The 19,480-nt window shown below is 41.4% G+C and overlaps 1 protein-coding gene and 3 pseudogenes across 2 annotated transcripts in view; 2 read left to right on the forward strand and 2 right to left on the reverse strand.

Moving 5' to 3' along the window:
* The window catches only part of Tmem39a (transmembrane protein 39A), a 58,515-nt gene that overhangs the window by 27,534 nt on the left and 11,501 nt on the right, over window positions 1-19,480 (reverse strand). Inside the window, exons 2-3 of one of the 2 annotated variants that reach the window (XM_021263201.2) lie at window positions 4,386-4,572; window positions 345-449 (exon numbers count right to left, since the gene is read on the reverse strand). Coding sequence is in view for 1 of the 2 variants with exons in the window: in XM_004835670.4 (XP_004835727.1) it covers window positions 4,386-4,498 (113 nt within the window). In the remaining variant the exon portion in view is untranslated. Of the gene's footprint in view, window positions 1-344; window positions 450-4,385; window positions 4,573-5,838; window positions 6,186-19,480 lie in introns of those variants that run through there. The other variant, XM_004835670.4, reaches the window with a different exon arrangement.
* On the forward strand, window positions 1,010-1,158 carry LOC147830471 (U2 spliceosomal RNA; annotated as a pseudogene).
* On the forward strand, window positions 7,049-7,402 carry LOC147830472 (gem-associated protein 8 pseudogene; annotated as a pseudogene).
* On the reverse strand, window positions 7,672-17,839 carry LOC147830473 (lysine-rich coiled-coil protein 1-like; annotated as a pseudogene).

A 19,480-nucleotide genomic window follows, 5' to 3' on the forward strand; every position in this document is an offset into this window, starting at 1 on the left:
CTCAAGTTAATTATAAACTATTGAAACAAAAAATTCTCAAGAGACATTACATGGTTAGGAGCCTCTAATATAAACAAACTAAAAACTTATATTCCCCTTCAGTCACAACTGATGTAAGTGAAGCACTGTGGCTCTGGGACAGGGAAGGTCTGGGTGGAGGTATGCACTGGACGGATGGAGAGCTAACTGGTGTTAGCTCCCACAAAAATAAGGCAAGGGAGAATCAGGCTAAACTTATCTGTTATGGTTTAAGGATTTAAAAGGTTATTAAAAATTTTCCCAAGTAAAACACACTAATATACTTCTGCTATTAACAAAGTCAAAATAGGCATTGTGGTGCACACCTGTAATGTACTTGGGAAGGCAAGGGAGGAGAATCACCACAAGGTGGAGTCTAGCATAGGCAACGTTTGAGAATTCAAGGTCAATCCAAACTGCATAGCAAGTATCTGTCCCCAAAACAAAAGTTAACATAGACATAAGACTGGCTGTTATGGAGCCAGCAAACAGTTACACAGTGAGTTCAAGGACAGCCTGAACTGCATAGTGAGACCCTATCTTTAAAAAAACAAAAGAAACTCCAGAACCACAAAAATAAATAAAAATAAATTTAAAAATTTTTTAAAAAGAAGGAAAAAACCAGTCAATCAAATGTTAAGCTTCCAAAAAAGATATTCACAACAAAATATAAAAGACCTACACTTGTGATACTTTACAGCTTTGGCTACTGAACTTGAAGCAGAAGACAAAAGAGACAAAGTGAAAAATAAATTGATCCAGAGCATCAGTAGGGAAAAAGGAAGTATTCTTACATCAAGAGAATGCATGAGGCCAGGTGATGGCGCACATCTGCAATCCCAGCATTCTGGGAAGCTGGGCAGGAGGATTTCAAGTCCAAACCCAGCGTGGGCAACTTGGTGACACAGCAAGACTCTTATATCAAAATAAAAAAGTTATCGCTTCTCGGCCTTTTGACTAAGATCAAGTGTAGTATCAAAATAAAAAAGTTATCGCTTCTCGGCCTTTTGACTAAGATCAAGTGTAGTATCAAAATAAAAAAGTTAAAAAGGGCTGAGGATATAGTTCAGTGAGAATTTCTTGGATTCTATGCCCAGTAATGCACTTATTTCCAACAGCAATGAGTTACAATAAGACACATGAAATACTGTCCACCAGGAGACTTTGTTAGAGAGTCAAGGGTTTTATTGGAGCTGGCTACATTGGTATCCTCTTTCTTGTGTTTTTTTTTTTTTGGTACTGGGGATTGAACTCGGATCCTTGTGCTTTCAAGGCAGGTGGCAGAACCACTGAGCTAAATACCCAGCCCGGTATCCTCTTTCTAACAATACCAAAATTCTAGACTCCCCAAAGGAAATCAGGTATTCAACATAGCTGTCATTAGGCCTGCTTACAAAGCTTGCATCTGGGAATTTTGTAAAACGGTTCCCTCCACTGCTATAAAACTTCCCCTACATAGTAAGAATGGGTCACCAAGCCTAAACTGCATAAACAATGAGGTTTACGTTGAAAACCTGCTTTGTCTTTGCATATAAAGTTTGTGTAAAGGCCCAACATGGTGTACATGACTATAATCCCACTTGGAAGACTGAAGCAGGAAGAGTACAAGTTGGAGGCCAGCCTGGGCAACTTTAGAGAATTCAAGGCCAATCTGCATTACATAGCATGATCCTATCTCCAAAAGAAAATAAACACAGCAGACTTAAGACTGGTCCTATGGAGCCAGCAGGCAGTACAATTTAGGTAAACAAATGGGTAAAGAAAGATTCAAAAGCATAAAGAGGAACTAGAAGAGACAGAGAAAGCCGTAGTCATCTGGATAGGTTCAGGGATATTATTAGCAAAGCTACACAATGACTAAGACTGACTCTTAGTCCTCCTTAAATAATCTCCCTCAACTAGAAGCCCTCTAAGAAACCGAGAAATATAAAGTACACCATTCTTTTTTGGAAAGGACAAGCATCCAAACACATTTTCAAGAACAAATTCCTCTTCCCCAAAGGTAGAAAGTAGAACAAGAAACTATGGATTTCAATCTTGATTGTTTTCACCAAACTAGCTTTTTGACATTTTCAAGTTTAACTTCAACAATCAGGGCACAAACACCTAACAAACAAGGGTAAATGCTCTCTCTTCAACTGACCCATACCTTGCAGAATCAAATACTGTATATCACGCATAATTACACCACAATAAGCAATTCTATTCCCCTCATCAACACACCAGATACTCCAACAATAATTTCTCCTTATCTGGACACTGTCTTTTTTTACATCCATCTTCCTAAAGTTATAGTCTAAGCCAGTGGTGGCAAACCTATATGGCATGCATACCACAGCAAGCTGTGAGTTATCACTGAAAGCTCTAAAAGGTTTGCCATCACTGGTCTAAGCGATCTACTATTTTCTCTCTATTTTTATACCTCTTTCCCAGGTGTTATACAATAATCTATTCCAGCTGCTTCTTTCCCATGGCAAAACAAATAACGAAATGTTTATTCCCAAAATAGTCTCTTAAGATAAGCATGTCACAAAATTATCACTCAATAATAGTCTAAATAACTTTTCAAATCAAGAACAATTATCACTTTCACTTTGCTCTGCTGAAAAATACATTATTCCACCCAACTCAAATTAACTGCTAAAAAAACATGTTAACAGAGGAGAGAGGGTGGAGAATGGGAGATCAAGTATGGTTAGAACTTCAAAAACAAAGAGAAGAAGAGCTACAATGACAGCAGGGAAAATACAGATGTACTGCTAAACTCAGTTAAAAGTTGGCACAGTGGTCCACACCTGCAACCCCAGCTCCTCAGGAGGCTGAGATAGGAAGACAGAAGTTCAAGGCCTGACATGGCAACTCAGACAAGATAAAAAAAATGAAAAGAGCTGGAGTTCAGTGGAAGAACACCCTTTCATCCTCAGTACCACCAAAAAGAAAATAAAAGGGGAAATAAAGCAGTCATTTGTGGCACTTGCCTGTTATCCCAGCACTTGAGAGGCTGAAATAGGAAGATCACCACAAGTTCAGGCCCAACCTGGGCTACACAGTGAATTTAAGGCTAACCTGAACCTGAACTATATAGTGAGACCCTGTCTCAAAAAAGCAAAAGAACAAGTTTGAGTCACACTCACAGAACTTAGCACAATTTTTTAAAGAATGGGAATGAAGAACACTTGCATAGCACACATGAGGCCCTGAGTTCAGTCCTCAGTACCAAAGGGGTTTAAACAAACAAACAAACAACACACTTGTATTTAGGGAGGAAGCAGAAATTAGTTGGCAAAAATTATCTTGACCAAAGAACTGATCAGGTAAAAGCATTTCTGCATTGCTGCAGGATCAAGCCTTCTAATGAGTTAGCCTGGATATCATTAAAATGAATCCACCCTCGGACAGGGGTGTAGCTCAAAGTGAGCTACATGCTTGCATGTACAAAGCCCTGGAGTCAATCCCCAGCAACTTGCCCCATCAAAAAAGAAATCGTTCATCATAATTTCTGAAAATTAGGAGATAAATTTCCATTAAAAAGACCAAATTCTATACTCTCAAAAAACACAACATGAATCTTAAGAAGTTTAAGCTACTGCTGAGTTTATTAATATCAAACATTTTTCTGACAAAACAATTTCTAAAACCCTCGATGGAATCTGACTCATAATTTTAGAATTTCATGTTAGCTGTCCTCTTTTTGAGTCATTCATCCCCGAGTTTATTTTGAAATGAGGGTCTCGCTAAGTTGCCCAAGCTGGCCTTGAACTCTCAATCCTCCAGCCTCAGTCTCTCAAGCAACTGTGATTAAAGACATGTGCCCTACAAGCTGTTAGTTTTAATCTGCCCCTACCCTCCTAAAAAAGCCAGTAAGATAAACCATCACATTTGCCTCAAACTGTACTTTGACACTCACTTTTTTCTCCTTCTAACAGCCAAAAGGGTGATGGCCAGAAGACTATAATTTAGATTTTCAGCCTTAGACTGCTTTCACTTTATAGGCTCCATATCTATCTTTCTACTGCCAAAATATTCTAGAATACTTAAGCATCCAGTCTTCAAGAACAGGATATCCACTTCAGTGTCAAGAAAAAAGCTTGAAGGGCCAGCAATTTAGCTCAGTGGTTCCACTGCCTGCCTCGCAAGTGCGAGGTACCAAGTTCTATCCCCAGTACCAAAAAAAACATAAAAATAACGCTTGAACACAGGGGTATGGCTCAGTGGTAGAGTGCTTGCCTAGCATTCATAAGGCCCCAGTGCCATACACACAAAAAGAATAAAACTTGATAAGATAGTATCTTAATATGATGACTTTCCTATTAGTTTTACTGATCATAGAACATTACAAATTATGCATAGCCTTATTTCTTCTTTACCTGTTTCTCAAGCCTGTTCCATTGCCACAACCCCCACCAACCAAAGTCTGTAAAGAAGGTAAAGCTGAACGGCTTAGCTGCTGCCGACTAGGGCCCCTCCTTCCACCGGGCATGTCCAGGAACCAGTCTGCTTCCAGTGCCACCTGTAGTTGCAACCCAGGTTAATGGTTGTGAAGCTGTTTCAACTCTGAACAACAAAAAAAGAAAAATGTAAATACCAGTTAACTATTTGTAAAATAAGCAATGAAAAAAAAAAAACAGAAAAACTGAGTGAATGGACCTTGTAAAACTGTATTTTTAAACAAATGCTCTGAAGTGTTTATTATCTAACTTATTCTAATGACAGGACTACTCAGATTCTAATGGGCCAGAAGTATAAGTTCTGGTCTAAGCCCTGGCAAGTCACAATTCAAGTCTTTTGTCAGTTGACTTGTATCATACGGAAGATACTTCACTCAGGTGGAAGTTTACAAGCAACACCCCAACTTACAGACTTCCAACTTTATATTTCATGTTAAGCACTTAAAACACAGGAGGATTACCACTGTCCAAAATGTCAGGTTTTTTTTATTAAGGGATCTGGATTCAGAGTAAAGATGTATCACATATTGTCTGAGTTTGAGTCATTTATCCTCTGAGTTTATTTCTTCACCATAACAAAAGCTGTGTCTTGTTCTACAGAGGATTTTGTCAGGATGAACCAAGGTGGATGAAAGGGCACGGATAGCATTTTTTTTTTTGGTACCGGGAATCGAACTCGGGCCCTTGCGCTTGCACAGCAGGTGGCGAAACCACTGAGCTAAATGCCCGGTCCCACGGATAGACTTTTTAATTCTTTAAAAAGTAAAAAAGAGTTTTAAGTGGTCTCTCCATGTTAGGGTGAGAATACCGAAAGAAACTCAAATCGATACTCCAGAAAAACTGACGAAAAATCATGTAGAAATTATTGAAACTGAGACATGAAAAGGCCAGTAATAGATAAAAGATCCTCACCGAAACAAAGATGTGTTTGCATCAATCTTCGCAAAAATTATGGTTCCACCAATATGAAGACTAAATGTTTCCTAAGCAATACAGTACAACTGAAAATTGAGGAATCACACATTGGAAAATCCTGGATTTTCAAAACGTTACTACCGATTGATCGGACGTTCCCCACTCCTTAACCTTAGGCTACAGGCTAACAAACGCCAGGTAGGACAAACCATTCAAACGGTTGGATGCAGAGGAATCTCTGCCCAATTAACAAGCAAAGGGAAAGAAAAATGAGGAGCGAAAAACAGTGGGATGGAGCTAGAAACTGTATGTGACGGGGGTAGGTGAACGACGAAGAGACCACAAACTTCAACAGGTTGCTTCCTAAAGAGAACACAAAGTTGTCCCCGCCGAGCACTCCACATGGCCAAAACAGGCCCAGGTCAGTTGGACAACACAACAGCAAGTTAATACTCACGCATGGAGGAGGTCCGGCCCGTGGGGCGGGATCCCTAAGAGGAGGCGGCTTTAGACAGGACCCCAGGCAAGAAATTCCCTCCTCCCGGTAAAGTGCTCCAAACCAGCTGCTTCCACACAGACTGTTCCCACTTGAGGAGTTGAGAAGTGTGCAGGCTTCAGACTGCCAAACCCAGACCCTGACCCCAATTTAGTGCCAGAGCCACAGCTAAAGATAAAGGCAGAGCCTGGCCCCGTCAGCATTCATCCTCAGCCACCATTACCACGGAGCTGAGAAGACGTGGCAGCGCACGGCGATGACGTCAGCTCCGCGACCTCCTACCGCTCCAGCTAGACCCTCAGCCTGGGAAGCCGGCACGCCCACCCTCCCGCGCGCACCTGCGCAGTGTGTCGCGACAGCGGGCGTGGCTTGAGTGAGCTTCCGCCTTCACGTCCACCGCTGGCCAACGTGTTTCCTCCTCTGGCCGCAGTCTATAGCTAGCCTTCTTGGCAATGTCACGGACTACAACGGGTAACCATTTACAAGCTGTCGCCCCATGTTCACAGATGAGGGGGGATTGGCATCTAAGGACACTGCTCAGTGAAGGAACCAAAATCGTGAAGCTATACCTCAGAATCCAACCGTGTCCTTACTGCAAAGGACTAGATGCTAAAGTTAAAAAGTGAATAGTTCCACTAGTTCAGTGGAAGAAACAAGACACCAGGGAAACATGAATTACAACTTATTGCATTAAATACAACATTAAAAGTATATCCAAGGTCGGAAGCGTGCTTCTAGCTGCCCAAGTAACAGCACTGTCTTAACTATCTTCTCTCCTCCTCAGGGGCCAACAGGGGCTTGCAGAAATCTGCAAGCGGTGTGCCCACAAGTTTGAGTGCCCATTTGGATTTTCACCATCAGAGATGGCAGTAAAAGTGGCCACAGCTAAAGCTATGTGTCTTGGTGTTACTATCCGGCATATGCAAGATACTAGCAACTTAATCAAGTGATAGGTTGGATACAAAGCCATCAGATTACCTACACGAAGGATGTAGGGTCCTATTTCAGTTTCCCATGTTACTTGCCAACTATGGTTCTACTTCATAGCTCTTAGGATAACAAAGCTGGACATCCTCAGTACTACTATGACCATCACATGGCCTAGTAAGACTCCCACTGCAGTTATTCACAGGGCAGAAAGTCTGAGTAGCCTCCATGTGACAACAGTAGGATGCAGTCCTCACAAGAGAAGACCAAGCTTTGTCAAAAGAGGAGGAGGCTGAGACAGTCAGATGAGGAGGTAGAATATGACCTGAACAATAGAGAAGTCACTGATGAGCTCCACCAGTATTTTGCAGAGACCCAGAGGCACAGTGAAGAACAATGGCGGGGACAGCAGCAGGTGGAGGCAAAGTACATGAATGACTGTGTGACTGCAGACCACAACCTGTCCTACAATTGCTTGTACTACAGTGGCGCTCCTGACCAGGGACCTTTGAAACTGCATCGAGCTGAGATGAAGCATTTGTATGAGGAGAGCACTGCCAAGATCCAGGTTATGGAGGCTGCAGTGCAGATGAGCTAGGACAAGCACTGTGACAGAAAGCAGTCCAAGTACTGGCCTGTCATTTCTCTGAAGTTCTAAGCCCAAGGAATGCTTTCTGAAGAGTCTCTAGCCTCACCTGCCTCTTCCTTTTGAATACACTCTCCTCATCTCTTCTCCCACAGCTTTCTCAGGGAAAGAACCCATTGTACTGAGCTATAAACATGTTCACCGAAGACCCAGTGGACCCCTCAGGAGCTGTGTATTAGTCAGCTTTCTGGTCACTAGAACAAAATATCTGACACCCACAATTTAAAGGAGTACAGATTTATTTGGGCTCATAGTTTCAGAGGATTCAGTTTATGGTCTGCTGGCTTCAAGGCAGAAACCACATGGTGGCAGGACATGGCAGAGTAAAACTGCTTATCTCATGACAGCCAGGAATCAAACAGAAGAAAAGAGGAGCCAGGGACAAGAATACATATACCCTTGGAGGTCATGCCCATAGTGACCCACCCTTCCAACTAGGTCTCACCTCCTATAGGCACATGAATTCATCACTGATGAATCCACTGATGAAAATAGTGTTTCCATGATCCAATCACCTTCTAAAAGCTCTACCTCTGAATACATAAGACTTTTGAGGGACATTTTAGATCTAAAGTATAACAAAGTAGATGTTATATGTCAGCCACTTGGTAGTTGGCAGCATGCATACTGTTGCCAACATGAGAAACTTTCTCTTGCAATAAAATGACAATGTATAATCCAGTGGAATGTATACCATAATAGTGTTCAGTTCATTAAAGTTCTTGTCTAGACATTTAAAAAAAGTGTATCCAAGGCCTAGAGATATCATGCAAGACAGGGTAAAGAACAATGTGCGATGGTGGTGTATCAATAAGATAACCTTCATGAAGATCTTAGGTTTTAATCTCAAGGTTCATGAATGCATTGGTGTTTTGTAGAAGAATGGCTTTTCCATGGAGAAGAAGTGTCAGATAAAGAGGTAAGTTGGGTCCAGTAGTAGAGTATATGTTTAGCATATGCCAGGCCCTGCGCTCAAACCACAGCACCAAAAAAATTTAAAAAAAGGTAAGGAGGTGAGTGACCACAGGATGAATTCAGAAACTGCAAATACTTTGGTACTACAGTATCAAAGATGAGCATTTAGGGCTGGGGATTTAGCTCAGTGGTTCTGGTGCCTGCCTCGAAAGTGCCAGGTCCCAAGTTCGATCCCCAGTACAAAAAAAAAAAAAATGAGCATTTATGTGAGTTCTTCCACTCCAGAAACTTTAAGCCCCTTAAGAGCAAGCCATTCATATTGATTATATGATTAGTTAACTTTTATTGAGAGTTGTAATAGACACTGGATTACTAACTTTGCACATTTCATTTAGACCTCACAAGCTGGGCTGGAGGTATTGCTCAGTGGATGAGCTTACTTAGTATATGGGAGGCCCTAGGTTCGATCTCCAGCAACACCCACACATACACATGCATATAAACCTGACAGTGTTTTTGTTTGTTTGTTTTGGTATCGGGGATGGAACTGGGGACCTTGTACTTTCAAGGCAGGCAGCAGAACCACTGAACTAAATCCTCGGCCCCAACCTGACAGTGTTTTGATAGATACTAACATGGTTCTCAGTTTATGCAGGGAGCAGAAGTTGAGTAATTTGTTGAGAATAACCCAGCCATGCACAGCCAGAATGACTAATAACAAAAGTTAGTAATATTCTCAAATACTCCTGGCATCCTAATGTACCACAGATGATTCATGAATATATACAACCTAACATACATCATTACATAATTTCATTGTATTCACCTCTTGGGCATAAGAAATTTTGTACATTATTTTCATATTAGCTCTGCTAACTGCTTTTGCTACTTTTCTACTGACTCTCCAGCATCTTTCCTGTCTTAGTTATTTCTTCCTTCCTGGGACAAAATACCTGACACCCACAAATTAAAAGAAGATAGCTTTATTTCAGCTCACAGTTTGTAGAGGTTTCAGGTCATAGTCAGCTGGTTCCGAGGCAGGGCACCATGGCAGAGGGGGATCACAGAGAAGAAACAGTCCATGGCAGGTCAGGTAGGAGGCAGTAAGCAGCAACAGGGAGTCCTTCCTTTCTCTTTTATTCCATTCAGGCTACAAGCCTATTGGATGGTGCTACCAACACCCAGGGTGGGCCTTCATAGTATCTACACTCAGAACTATGCTAAACTAATTAGCAGGCTCATTTAGTAACCACAACCCTCAATCCATATTCACACACCCTAAATCCAGCCACCTCGGGAAAAGCCCCACCTATGAGCACACAAGGCTTTAGGGGGGAACCTCTACATACAAGCCATAACATTTCCTTCATTCACCATTTAATTATCTAGTTCCAGGGCCAGGGATTTAGCTCAGTGGTTCCAGCACTGGCCTCCCAAGTGCAAGGTCCCGAGTTCAATCCCTGATACCAAAACAAACAAACAAAAAACAAAAAAAAATTATTTAGTGCCACTGTGTACCAGGCTCTATGCTTCTCAACAAATACAACTCTGCCCTCCTGAAGTTTATATTCTATTGAGGAAAATATTATTAAATATATGAGATAATTAGCTGGGCATGGTGGTGTGTGCCTGTAATCTCATCTTGCAGAAGGTTTTGGCCGGAGGATTGCTACAAGTTTGAGTCCAGCCTTGCCTACATAGTTCAAGACAAGCCTGGGCTATGTAACGAGACCTGGTCTCAAAAAACTAAAAATACAGTACCAAAATAAAAGAAGCAGAATCAGCAGCAGTCACCACTGCTGCCATAGCAGTTCCCACTGACTGATCAGGAAGAGACTGGAGAGGGAAAAGATGAAAAGTCCCATCAGACCACCCAGCCTTTGGTCCCTTCCCCTATGGCCAATGGAAACTCTGGTGACCCTAAGTCATTCCTTCACAGAGGTCTTCTAGGATCCAGGGGACCAGTGATTCCACCACTGCTGACTTTCCAACCTCCTCCCAGGGGAAGAGGGCCATTTTGGAGAGATCTTGCCCCCAGATCTAATCCATATGGTTATGGTTGGTGGGGGCTTCAATGCTGAACCTCCCTTTCTGGGGCCAGCCCACAGGGGTCACTCCAGGGAAAGCATTCACAAAGAGCAGGGAAACCCTCTGAAGGAGACCACCTTAAGCTGGTGTTGAGCAGGCTTTGATTATATTCAACTGGCTTATTACAACTGGCTTATACTTATGATTCAGAGCTGGTCTAAAGCTTAAGTGCACAGCTGAATGGCTACAGCTGGCATGCAGAAAGAGAACTCTATGTGCCACAGGCCACAGCCAGGACTAACCCAGGTCAGTGACACTGTGGCGCCTGTATTAGCTGATAGCATCTATGGCTGAAGACCCCATGATTTTTGCTCATTCTCTATAAAAAGTGAAAAGGGAAAAAGTTACTATTAATCTAAGGGAAAGAACAAGTTCCTATTAATTTAAGATTCACTTCTTGCAAGAATGCTTTGTTCTGTTCTTGCTAGGCCTCTCTCATGTCCGTACCTCTCATCATCACCCCACATACCTGACCATATGCTGCCCCCTGCTGCTTTGTGCGCAATAGATACTGGCAAGTCTGGAGGTTCTGGGTCTCTGTTTACTAGAAGCTCTGACCTCCCAGGCCTCATTTCCTTTACCATTTATCTTTGTCTTCATTCTGCATCACGAACCTAATTGGGGGTCTGGAGCTCCCTGATACCTTCAAGGGCTCAAAAACTGGTCTCTTATCAAGAATATCTGCCTGACTTATCTATACATCAAATTCTTTTTCCATGCATGGGAAGTTTATTGCTGTTACTTTGGTGAACAGGATTTTTACATCATTTGCACTATCACCTACTTTTTCATTGACTCCCATCAGTCTTATGTTATTCTTCTTTGCATTATCTACCAGCTGTTGGATTGATCTTTTGTAATTCTTTGCTATTTTTAAGATATCTTTCTTTTCATTGTCACTAACTGAAATGGAAAAACAGAAGACAGACCAGAGACTCCCAGTCTCAAAGCTTGGCAGAGACTGATGGTATCAAGGCTGACAGTCTGAGACTTGCCCCTCCTGCTAAACCCAGGAAGGTCACTGTACCTGGGAGATGAACTGCTGAAACACAGCTGCCTACCTCCCTATGTCTTAAAGACAAACTGTTAAAAACATTTACCTCCACCTCCCTACCCTTTCCTAAGTTCTGCTTCTGTAAAATTCTGCTTGCTCCCCTGCCCTGACTAAAGAACAGATAAACATGAAAACAAATGGAGAAACAGGACTCAGGCTCTGGAAGGTAACTTCTACTGGGCCCACTGGTGATAATAAACCTGCTTTTCCCTTCAATTCTCTGAGTGCTGCTCTCTTCCTTGGTCTGCCTGCCCTCCAAGTGCCATTTCATAACCACAATCCTGTCTTCTATATTTGGTAGTCTGTCCTCATATTGGTTCATTCTGCTATGTATACTTTCAATGGAATTTTTAATCTCCTCGATATTGGATCCTGTTTGAATCTGCTTCATGGATTCCATTTCTTTCCTATTTGTGCATTTATATTTCCTATCATTTTCTTAAACTCATCATTTTTTATCTGTATCTGCTCTAGATTTCTAACCATGTCTTTCATTATGGTCACCATCTCTGTAGTTATCTGAGAGATTGTTTCTGACTTGATTTTCCTTCTAGAGCCACATTCATCTGCTTTGATACTTATGCTGTTACTGCTTCAGAGTCCAGGTGGGTGCCTTTCAAACTGTTCCACCTCTGCCTCCTGGATTTGCCTTCAGTGAGCTGTAAGTCTGGGGTTACATTTTGATTCTGTGTCTTCTCATTTTCTTTTTTTTTTTTTTTACTTTAATTCTGGGTGGATGCTTGTTAATTGCTTATGGCAGGTAGCTTTATTGCTAGTACTAAGAACTCTTAGGAAATGACTACATCTCAGAGATATTTTCTAGGCAGAGCTGGCTTTTGAGGTTTGAGTCTGTTGCAAGATCCTATCTCTTCAATTTATTGGGGATGAGAAGTTGCTGCCTATTTGGCCTAGCCCAGGTTCTTTGGCACTAGCCTATAGTATTGTTTATAACCCCCAGGAAATCTCAGTCTTGGAATACCTGGAAGAACAACTGATTAAAACAATTATGTCACCTTGGCTAAAGTAGTACAACCAGTAATAATAATAGCATAAAACACATCCTAGAAAATGACAAAAAAATGTAACATACAGATATGTGAGACATATAGAACTCCAATTAGCTATGATCAAAAAAAATCTACACCATGGCATAAAATAGTCAAGATTCCAGAAATTTAACACAAGAACGGAATATTAAAAGCTGTTAGAGAACAGAAACAAATTACCTATACAGGAAAGCACATCAGAATCACAGCAGACTTCTCAACACAAACCTTCAAGTTAAGGAGTTCGTGGAGTAAAATATTTCAAGCCCTAAAAGAAAACAATCTCCAGCCCAGATTGATGCACCTGCAAAACTACCATTCAAAATTGAGAAAATACTTCCATGACAAAGAACACCTGAAGAAATTTATAACCACCAAATCAGCACTCCAAAATGTTCTGAAGGACATTCTAGAAAGAGATAATGAGGACTAAAACTGCATGAACCCAAATAGAATGAATCCACTAGGCAAGGCAAGTAATTAAAAATGGGGGAAAGAAAGAGAACGAACAACAGGAAAATAATGATAAGGGCAAGTCAATACAGTGGACCCTTGACTTATGAACTCAATTCATTCTCAAGGGCTAGTTGTAACTCAAGTTGGTCAGTTGAAGGTTCAGACTCCTCTACACAGCCTTCAAAGTCTCTCTCCTGTATACAGACAGATCTGTGTCCTTAGCCCAAGATTTCTCGATTAACCCCAAACAGGAAAGGATGTTGTAATGTTCCTTCCAGAACTCTTTAAGGGTTAAATCTGTATCTGAGACCACCTGGAAGCACAAACAGCAGGCATTTGGGTCATAACTCAAGACTTTGTTTGTAAGTTATCATGGTTTATGTTTAGATGCCCACCCCAAAGCCTCATGCAGATGAAGTGGTACTTTCTTTTTCAGAGGTAGTTGAATCTGGATTTTATTTTATTTTGTACTGGGGATCAAACTTGGGACCTTGCACTTGTGAGGCAGGCAGCGGCACCTCTGAGCTAAATCCCTGGCCCTGAATCTGGAATGTGTGATGCTGGGGTTAAGGGCCTGTGATTACTAAACCTCTACAGGTGAGTGATTTGTTTGGCATTACCCTAATCCTGGTAGTCTGAATAAGATAAAAGGGGCAGAAAGATGCTGGGGGGGGGTTAATTAATAAAACACTTTATTATAAACTTCTGCAGAATATAAACTGATTTTGTATCAAGACTTTTTGAAACTTCTAAAACTATATGTAACATAAGCTTATCATTATTATAATGTATTCATTTTCCACTTTCCAATCTAGAAAATATACTGCAAGTTAACAAGGGGAAAAAATCTGAATTGCTTTATAGCAAAAAAAACCCCAATGAACATAAAAATACCCAACTCAAAGCTAAAACAAATCTAATCAAGAAATAGATTCTGCAAAGCCTATTAATCCTCCAATTTAAAATAAATTATTTCTCAAGGAAAAATAATCCCACCATCATGGCAATCTGAATAAACCAGAGCCACTCTCCTAGAGGGAAATTATATTAAATGTAAGAAAAATGTAATAATCCTTTCAGAAAATGAGGAAAAGCAATTTCCACATTCAAGAGCAAGCATACTAAAATACTTCATGTTCACCTGGCGTTTGTGATAATTAAAGTACATGTTCATGTAAGTGATGTGAACATGAATATCATAAAACCAAGATCCTTAGCTATTTTTTTCAATTTAACCTCAGGAGAACCAACTAAAAGAGGTTCAAAATACAAGGATAAACTGGTCCCAAAGCATTTCTTCCTCTGTTCTTTCTTTGCCTTGTTCCTTTTTCTCTTTTCTACGCTTACAGTGGTCTTCCCTCTGAGAGGCTACATCTCGGCGTTTTTTCTCTTTCTGATGCTTAAGCTTTTCTGTGCTGACCTGGTCAGTTTCAGTTTCTACCTCTGTTTTCCTTCTTTGGATGCTCTCATCTTCTTCTAAATCCACTTCCTCAGGACTTCTTTTCCTTTTATTCTTGGGCTGTTCCTCCTTTGGTTTTTCTTTGCCTTCCTCTGAGTGCCTTCCTCTCTTCTGATGACTGACTTGATGGGTACCAGTCTTGGCTCCCGAGGAGAGGTGCTCGGGACCTCTAGATTCTACACTGGCTGAACTATGATTATATTCTTGCTGACTGAGGTTCAGGGGTACTGGTTTTTCTGAGAAACAGTCCCTGGGGAACTGACAGTAGCTTAGACACTCTATAGTCTTGGCCTGTTGTCATAATCAGGGAACCACTGAGGTAACTGGTTTTCTGTCTGTGAAATATTACGTAATCTTGGGTAGGTCTGGATGGTTCTAGATAGGAGTCTTTGATCAAACATTCTATACCTGGGTCTGGAAGCAACTTCTTCCCCTTACCCACAGCTTTCCAAATAGTCCTCTCTCATCTTTCTGAAACAAGTCTTTGGCTCTAAGCCTCTGGCTTTCTGCACTTTAATATAATCTTCAAGTTCATCTTGAAAAGAGTCATATGACTTTGAATGCTTCATTAGGTTGACATAAAGGGATTCTCTTTTGTCAGTCTGAGGACTTGGTGGAGAAATCTGATCATATTTATCTAGTACTTGCTTCAGTTTTTCAGCATGAATTTTCCCCTAGTGAGACTGTACAACAATCAGGGAGCTAAAAATCATGATGTAGAGATTACAAAATTTATTTTTGTCCAATACTCTACTCCCATTCACCTCATAATGTAAAATCTTTTATTATTAAAACTGTAGCACTACTCCACAGATGCTTTTTATATAAAGCACCTGTAAAAAGTTCAGTCTTTCTTCATTCAATATAGTATCTTCACTGAGGCAGGGGCGGGATCTACAACTACTGCCCCCTCCCCGCCAACGCCGCCCGCCAAAGGACAGGCAGCGGTGGAGGTGGTGGAGAGGCAGGAACAACGGCTGCCTCTGCTGCTGCCGCCACCACCGCCTCCACCACCAAGCAGGCGGGGTGGGAGCGAAAGATGCTGTTAAACTGTCTTGTCACCTTTGCTGCCTTGTGTGCACCATGTTGTTCTTCCTCTGCAATGCTTGTTTGCCATCCTTGTCTTGGAGCCAGCGCATTATGGACTGAAACCTCTATGAACTATAAGCCACATAACCCCTTCTCTTTTAACTTTGGGTGTTGGGTATTTTGTCTTGAAAAGTAACTAACACATAAGTTAAAATTAAAATTCTGGTCATAACCCAAGTTGTTCGTATGTCAGGCTGATTGTAACTTGAGGGTCTACTGTACATATCAGTTATAACCATCAATGTAAATGGTGCCAATTCACCAATCAAAAGAAACAGAATGGCAGAATGGATCAATAATTAAGATCCAACCATATGCTCCATACAAGAAACACATTTAATTCAAAAAGAAATTCATAGACTGAAAGTCAAAGGATGGAAACCAGTACTCCGTGCAACAGGAACCCAGGAAAAAAGCAGGGGTAGCTATTCTATTTGCAGACAAAGTAGATTTCAAGCCAAGACTGATCAAGAGAGACAAAGAAGGTCACTACATACTTGTAGAGAGGAAGAGATAACAATCATAAATTTATATGCACCAAATAGCAGCACAACCAACTATATAAAACAAATATTATTGAACATGAAAAATCAAATAAGCACTAATACAATTGTAATGAGGGACCTCAAAACCCCACTTTCACAAATAGATCAACCAGATAAAAAATCAACACAGAAATATCAGAACTGAACCAAACTTTTGAACAAATACACTTAGGACATGTCTGCAGAGTGCTCCACCCTACAACATCAGAATATGCATTCTTCTCAGCTGCACATATGACATTCTCCAAAACGGACCATATACGAGCTCATAGAACCTGCTTAAGTAAATGCAAAGGAATTAAAATTATCCCATGCATATTATCAAACCACAGTGCAATGAAATTAGAAATCAATGGTAAAAGAAATCACATAAACACATGGAAATTAAATAATGCCCTTCTGAACAACCAATGGGTCATAGATGAAATTAGACAGTTTCTACAATTAAATGTTAATGCCAATACAACATACCAGAATGTATAGGATGCAATGAAAGCAGTCCTATGAGGGAAATTTATAGTGGTGAATTCCCATATCAGAAAAAGAGTGAGGTCAAATAAAAAACCTTACATCGAACCTCAAAACCTCTAGAAAAAAAAAAAGTCAAGACCGAAGCTCATACAAGGGAAGAAATTATAAAGATCAGAGCAGATATCAATGCAATGGAGATCAAGAAAACAGTACAAAGAATGAATTGAATAGTTGGTTCTTTGAAAGATTAAATAAAATTGACAAATCCTTACCAACCTTATTAAAAAGGGAAATAAAAGACTCAAATCCATGCAATTAAGAAAGAAAAGGGTGAAACCACAACAGATATCCAGAAGATCATCAATACCTACTTCAAGAACCTGTATTCTAATAAACTGAAAAGCACAGAAGAAATGAACAGATTCCTAGATACATATGAATTACCAAAGCTGAATCAAGAAGATATAAAATTTTAAATAACCCAACATCAGTCAATGAAATTGAAAATATATTTAAAAGTTACCAACAAAGAAAACCCCTGGACCTGACTGATTCACTGCTGAATTCTACAAGAAATTTAGAGATCTAATGCTGCTACATCTCAAGCACTTTAATGAAACTGAAAGGGAAACAATACTCTCAAAATCATTCCTGGAAGCAAGCTTTTGATACCAAAACTAGAAAAGAATCCAACCAAAAGAGAGAGCTACACCTCAGTCTCCCTAATGAACACAGACACAAGAATCCTCAATAAGATACTGGTAACCAGAATACAGCAAATCATCAAGAAGATTATACACCATGACCAAGTAGGATTCATAACTTCATCACTTCATTTTCTAAACTTCTAAATTTAATAACCAAATTCAGCTGCATAGCTGGATATAAAGTCTATACTCAAAAATGAACAATAGTATTCCTGTATACATACAACAAACTCACTGAGAGAGAAATTAGGGAAACACCACCTTTCACAATAGCATCCAAACAAATGAAATACCTAGGAATCCATCTAATGAAAGAAGTAAAAGACCTCTACATTGAAAAGTACAGTACTCTGAAAAAGTAGATCAAGGGCCCCCGCCCTGACCCGGCCTGGGTGCTGCCCGGAGCCCTGCGCTGGCTGCAGCCGCTATAGGCGCGGGCCGGCTGGGCGGGGCGGGGTGTCGCCGCCACCGCCCCTGGGCCTCGCTGCTTCCCCGAGATCCCGGGGTCGTCCGCGCTGGGCGGCGCGAGCAGCTGCCCCTGCGGAGCTTGGAGCTCGAGAGTCGCTTCCCGATTGCGCGAACGCCGCGCCCCGCACGAGGCGCACGAGGCGCACGAGGCACGCGAGAGTGGCGGCGGGCCCCGCCGTGGTAGGAAGGGCCGAGGCTCTCAGGGCTTCTGTTCCGTCACCGTGAACGCCTCCCCTTCCCCAGCCCCGGGCCAATGGGCCGGGTGAGGCGAAGCCAGAGAAAGCCAGATGTCCTGGTCACTAGCTCCAGTTTTTCCGAGTGAAAAGTGGTTACAAGTCCTTGCTGCCTTCCCTTAGGAATTAGCAATATGCACCAGGAAAATGCTTCTAGAAGAAAAACAATTGAGATTCACATACAGATATCTTCATATTGAGTTCCAGAACTGAAAGAGAAGTTGGAGTTCTCCATCCATTCATCTACTTCACACATCCTAACAGAGAAAATGAAGCCCTCTTCTGAAATGAAAGTTATTTTGCTCAGGACCACATTTCATTTCTGCACAAGGGACAGTTGAAACAGAGGGAGAACAGGAAAGCGGACAAAAAAGAAAATGAAGTGATAGGAAGAGAAACGGAGAGATACAGCACAAGAAGAACATCCATCAGAAAGAGAACAATATAGATTTAGTTACAGGTAATGAAAGGGCCAAGAGCCACCCTCAGTCACAGGAGAGTAGACTGTAGAGGAGAATTCACAAAAGCTGAAACAGGAGGAAAAGGATGGAACACACAGGGGAAGGTGGAATGAGGCATACGAAAAGAAAGAAAACAACAGTCTTTCACGGGACAGTGTCCCTTTTAGGCTAGCACCAAGAAAAGCCATATTGCATTTAAAGAAATGTGGCACAGCCATAGTGGTGCATGTTTGTAATCCCAGCTACTTTGGACTCTGAGGCAGTAGGATCACAAGTTCAGCCAGGCATGGTGAGACATACCTGTAATCCTAGCATTTGGGAAACTAGGAGGATCCCTGTGAGTGTAAGGCCAGCCTGAACTACATAATGAGACCCTGTCTCAAAAACACAAAACAAATAAGCAGAAAGTAAAACTTAAGTTTGAGGCCAGCCGGGACAACTTAGACCATCACAACAGTCTCTACTCCCACATTAAACAGGGAGGGGGGAAGGAGGTATGGTGATGCATGCCTGTAATCCCGGCACTCAGAAGGCTGAGGGAGGAGGATCACCTCAAGTTTGATGGCAGCCTGGGCTACATAGTGAGTTCAAGACCAGCCTAAACTACATAGTAAGACCCTGTCTCAAAAAAACAACCAACCAAATTCTATACATACATACATACATACATACATAAAAACGATTCTTCCACCTGCCTCACAGCATAGCTGAGAGAACTAGGTGAGAATATTTTAAAAAATACATATTAGGGCTGGGAATTTAGCTCAGTGGCACCGTGCCTGCCTTGCAAGTGCAACGTTCTGAGTTTAATCCCCAGTACCAAAAAAAATATTAAACTACATGCCACACATAAACAGTCGATTATTGTTCTTTATCTTGGGGTCCTTGAAGCACAGTTCCGTGCTGTTAAACCTCTTAGTAGCATCTATTAGATTGAAGATACCCTAGACTGCAGCTTCCTCAGTTTTACCCTGGACAGTGTGCAAAAGCAAACCATGAGCCTGAGAAGCACAGGTCAGACCCCAGCACATGGTTTCT

The sequence above is a fragment of the Heterocephalus glaber genome, unplaced genomic scaffold (genome assembly GCF_053883595.1).
Source record: "Heterocephalus glaber isolate CG9 unplaced genomic scaffold, H.glaber_assembly_v1.0 deba00000122, whole genome shotgun sequence".
NCBI lineage: Eukaryota > Metazoa > Chordata > Mammalia > Rodentia > Bathyergidae > Heterocephalus > Heterocephalus glaber.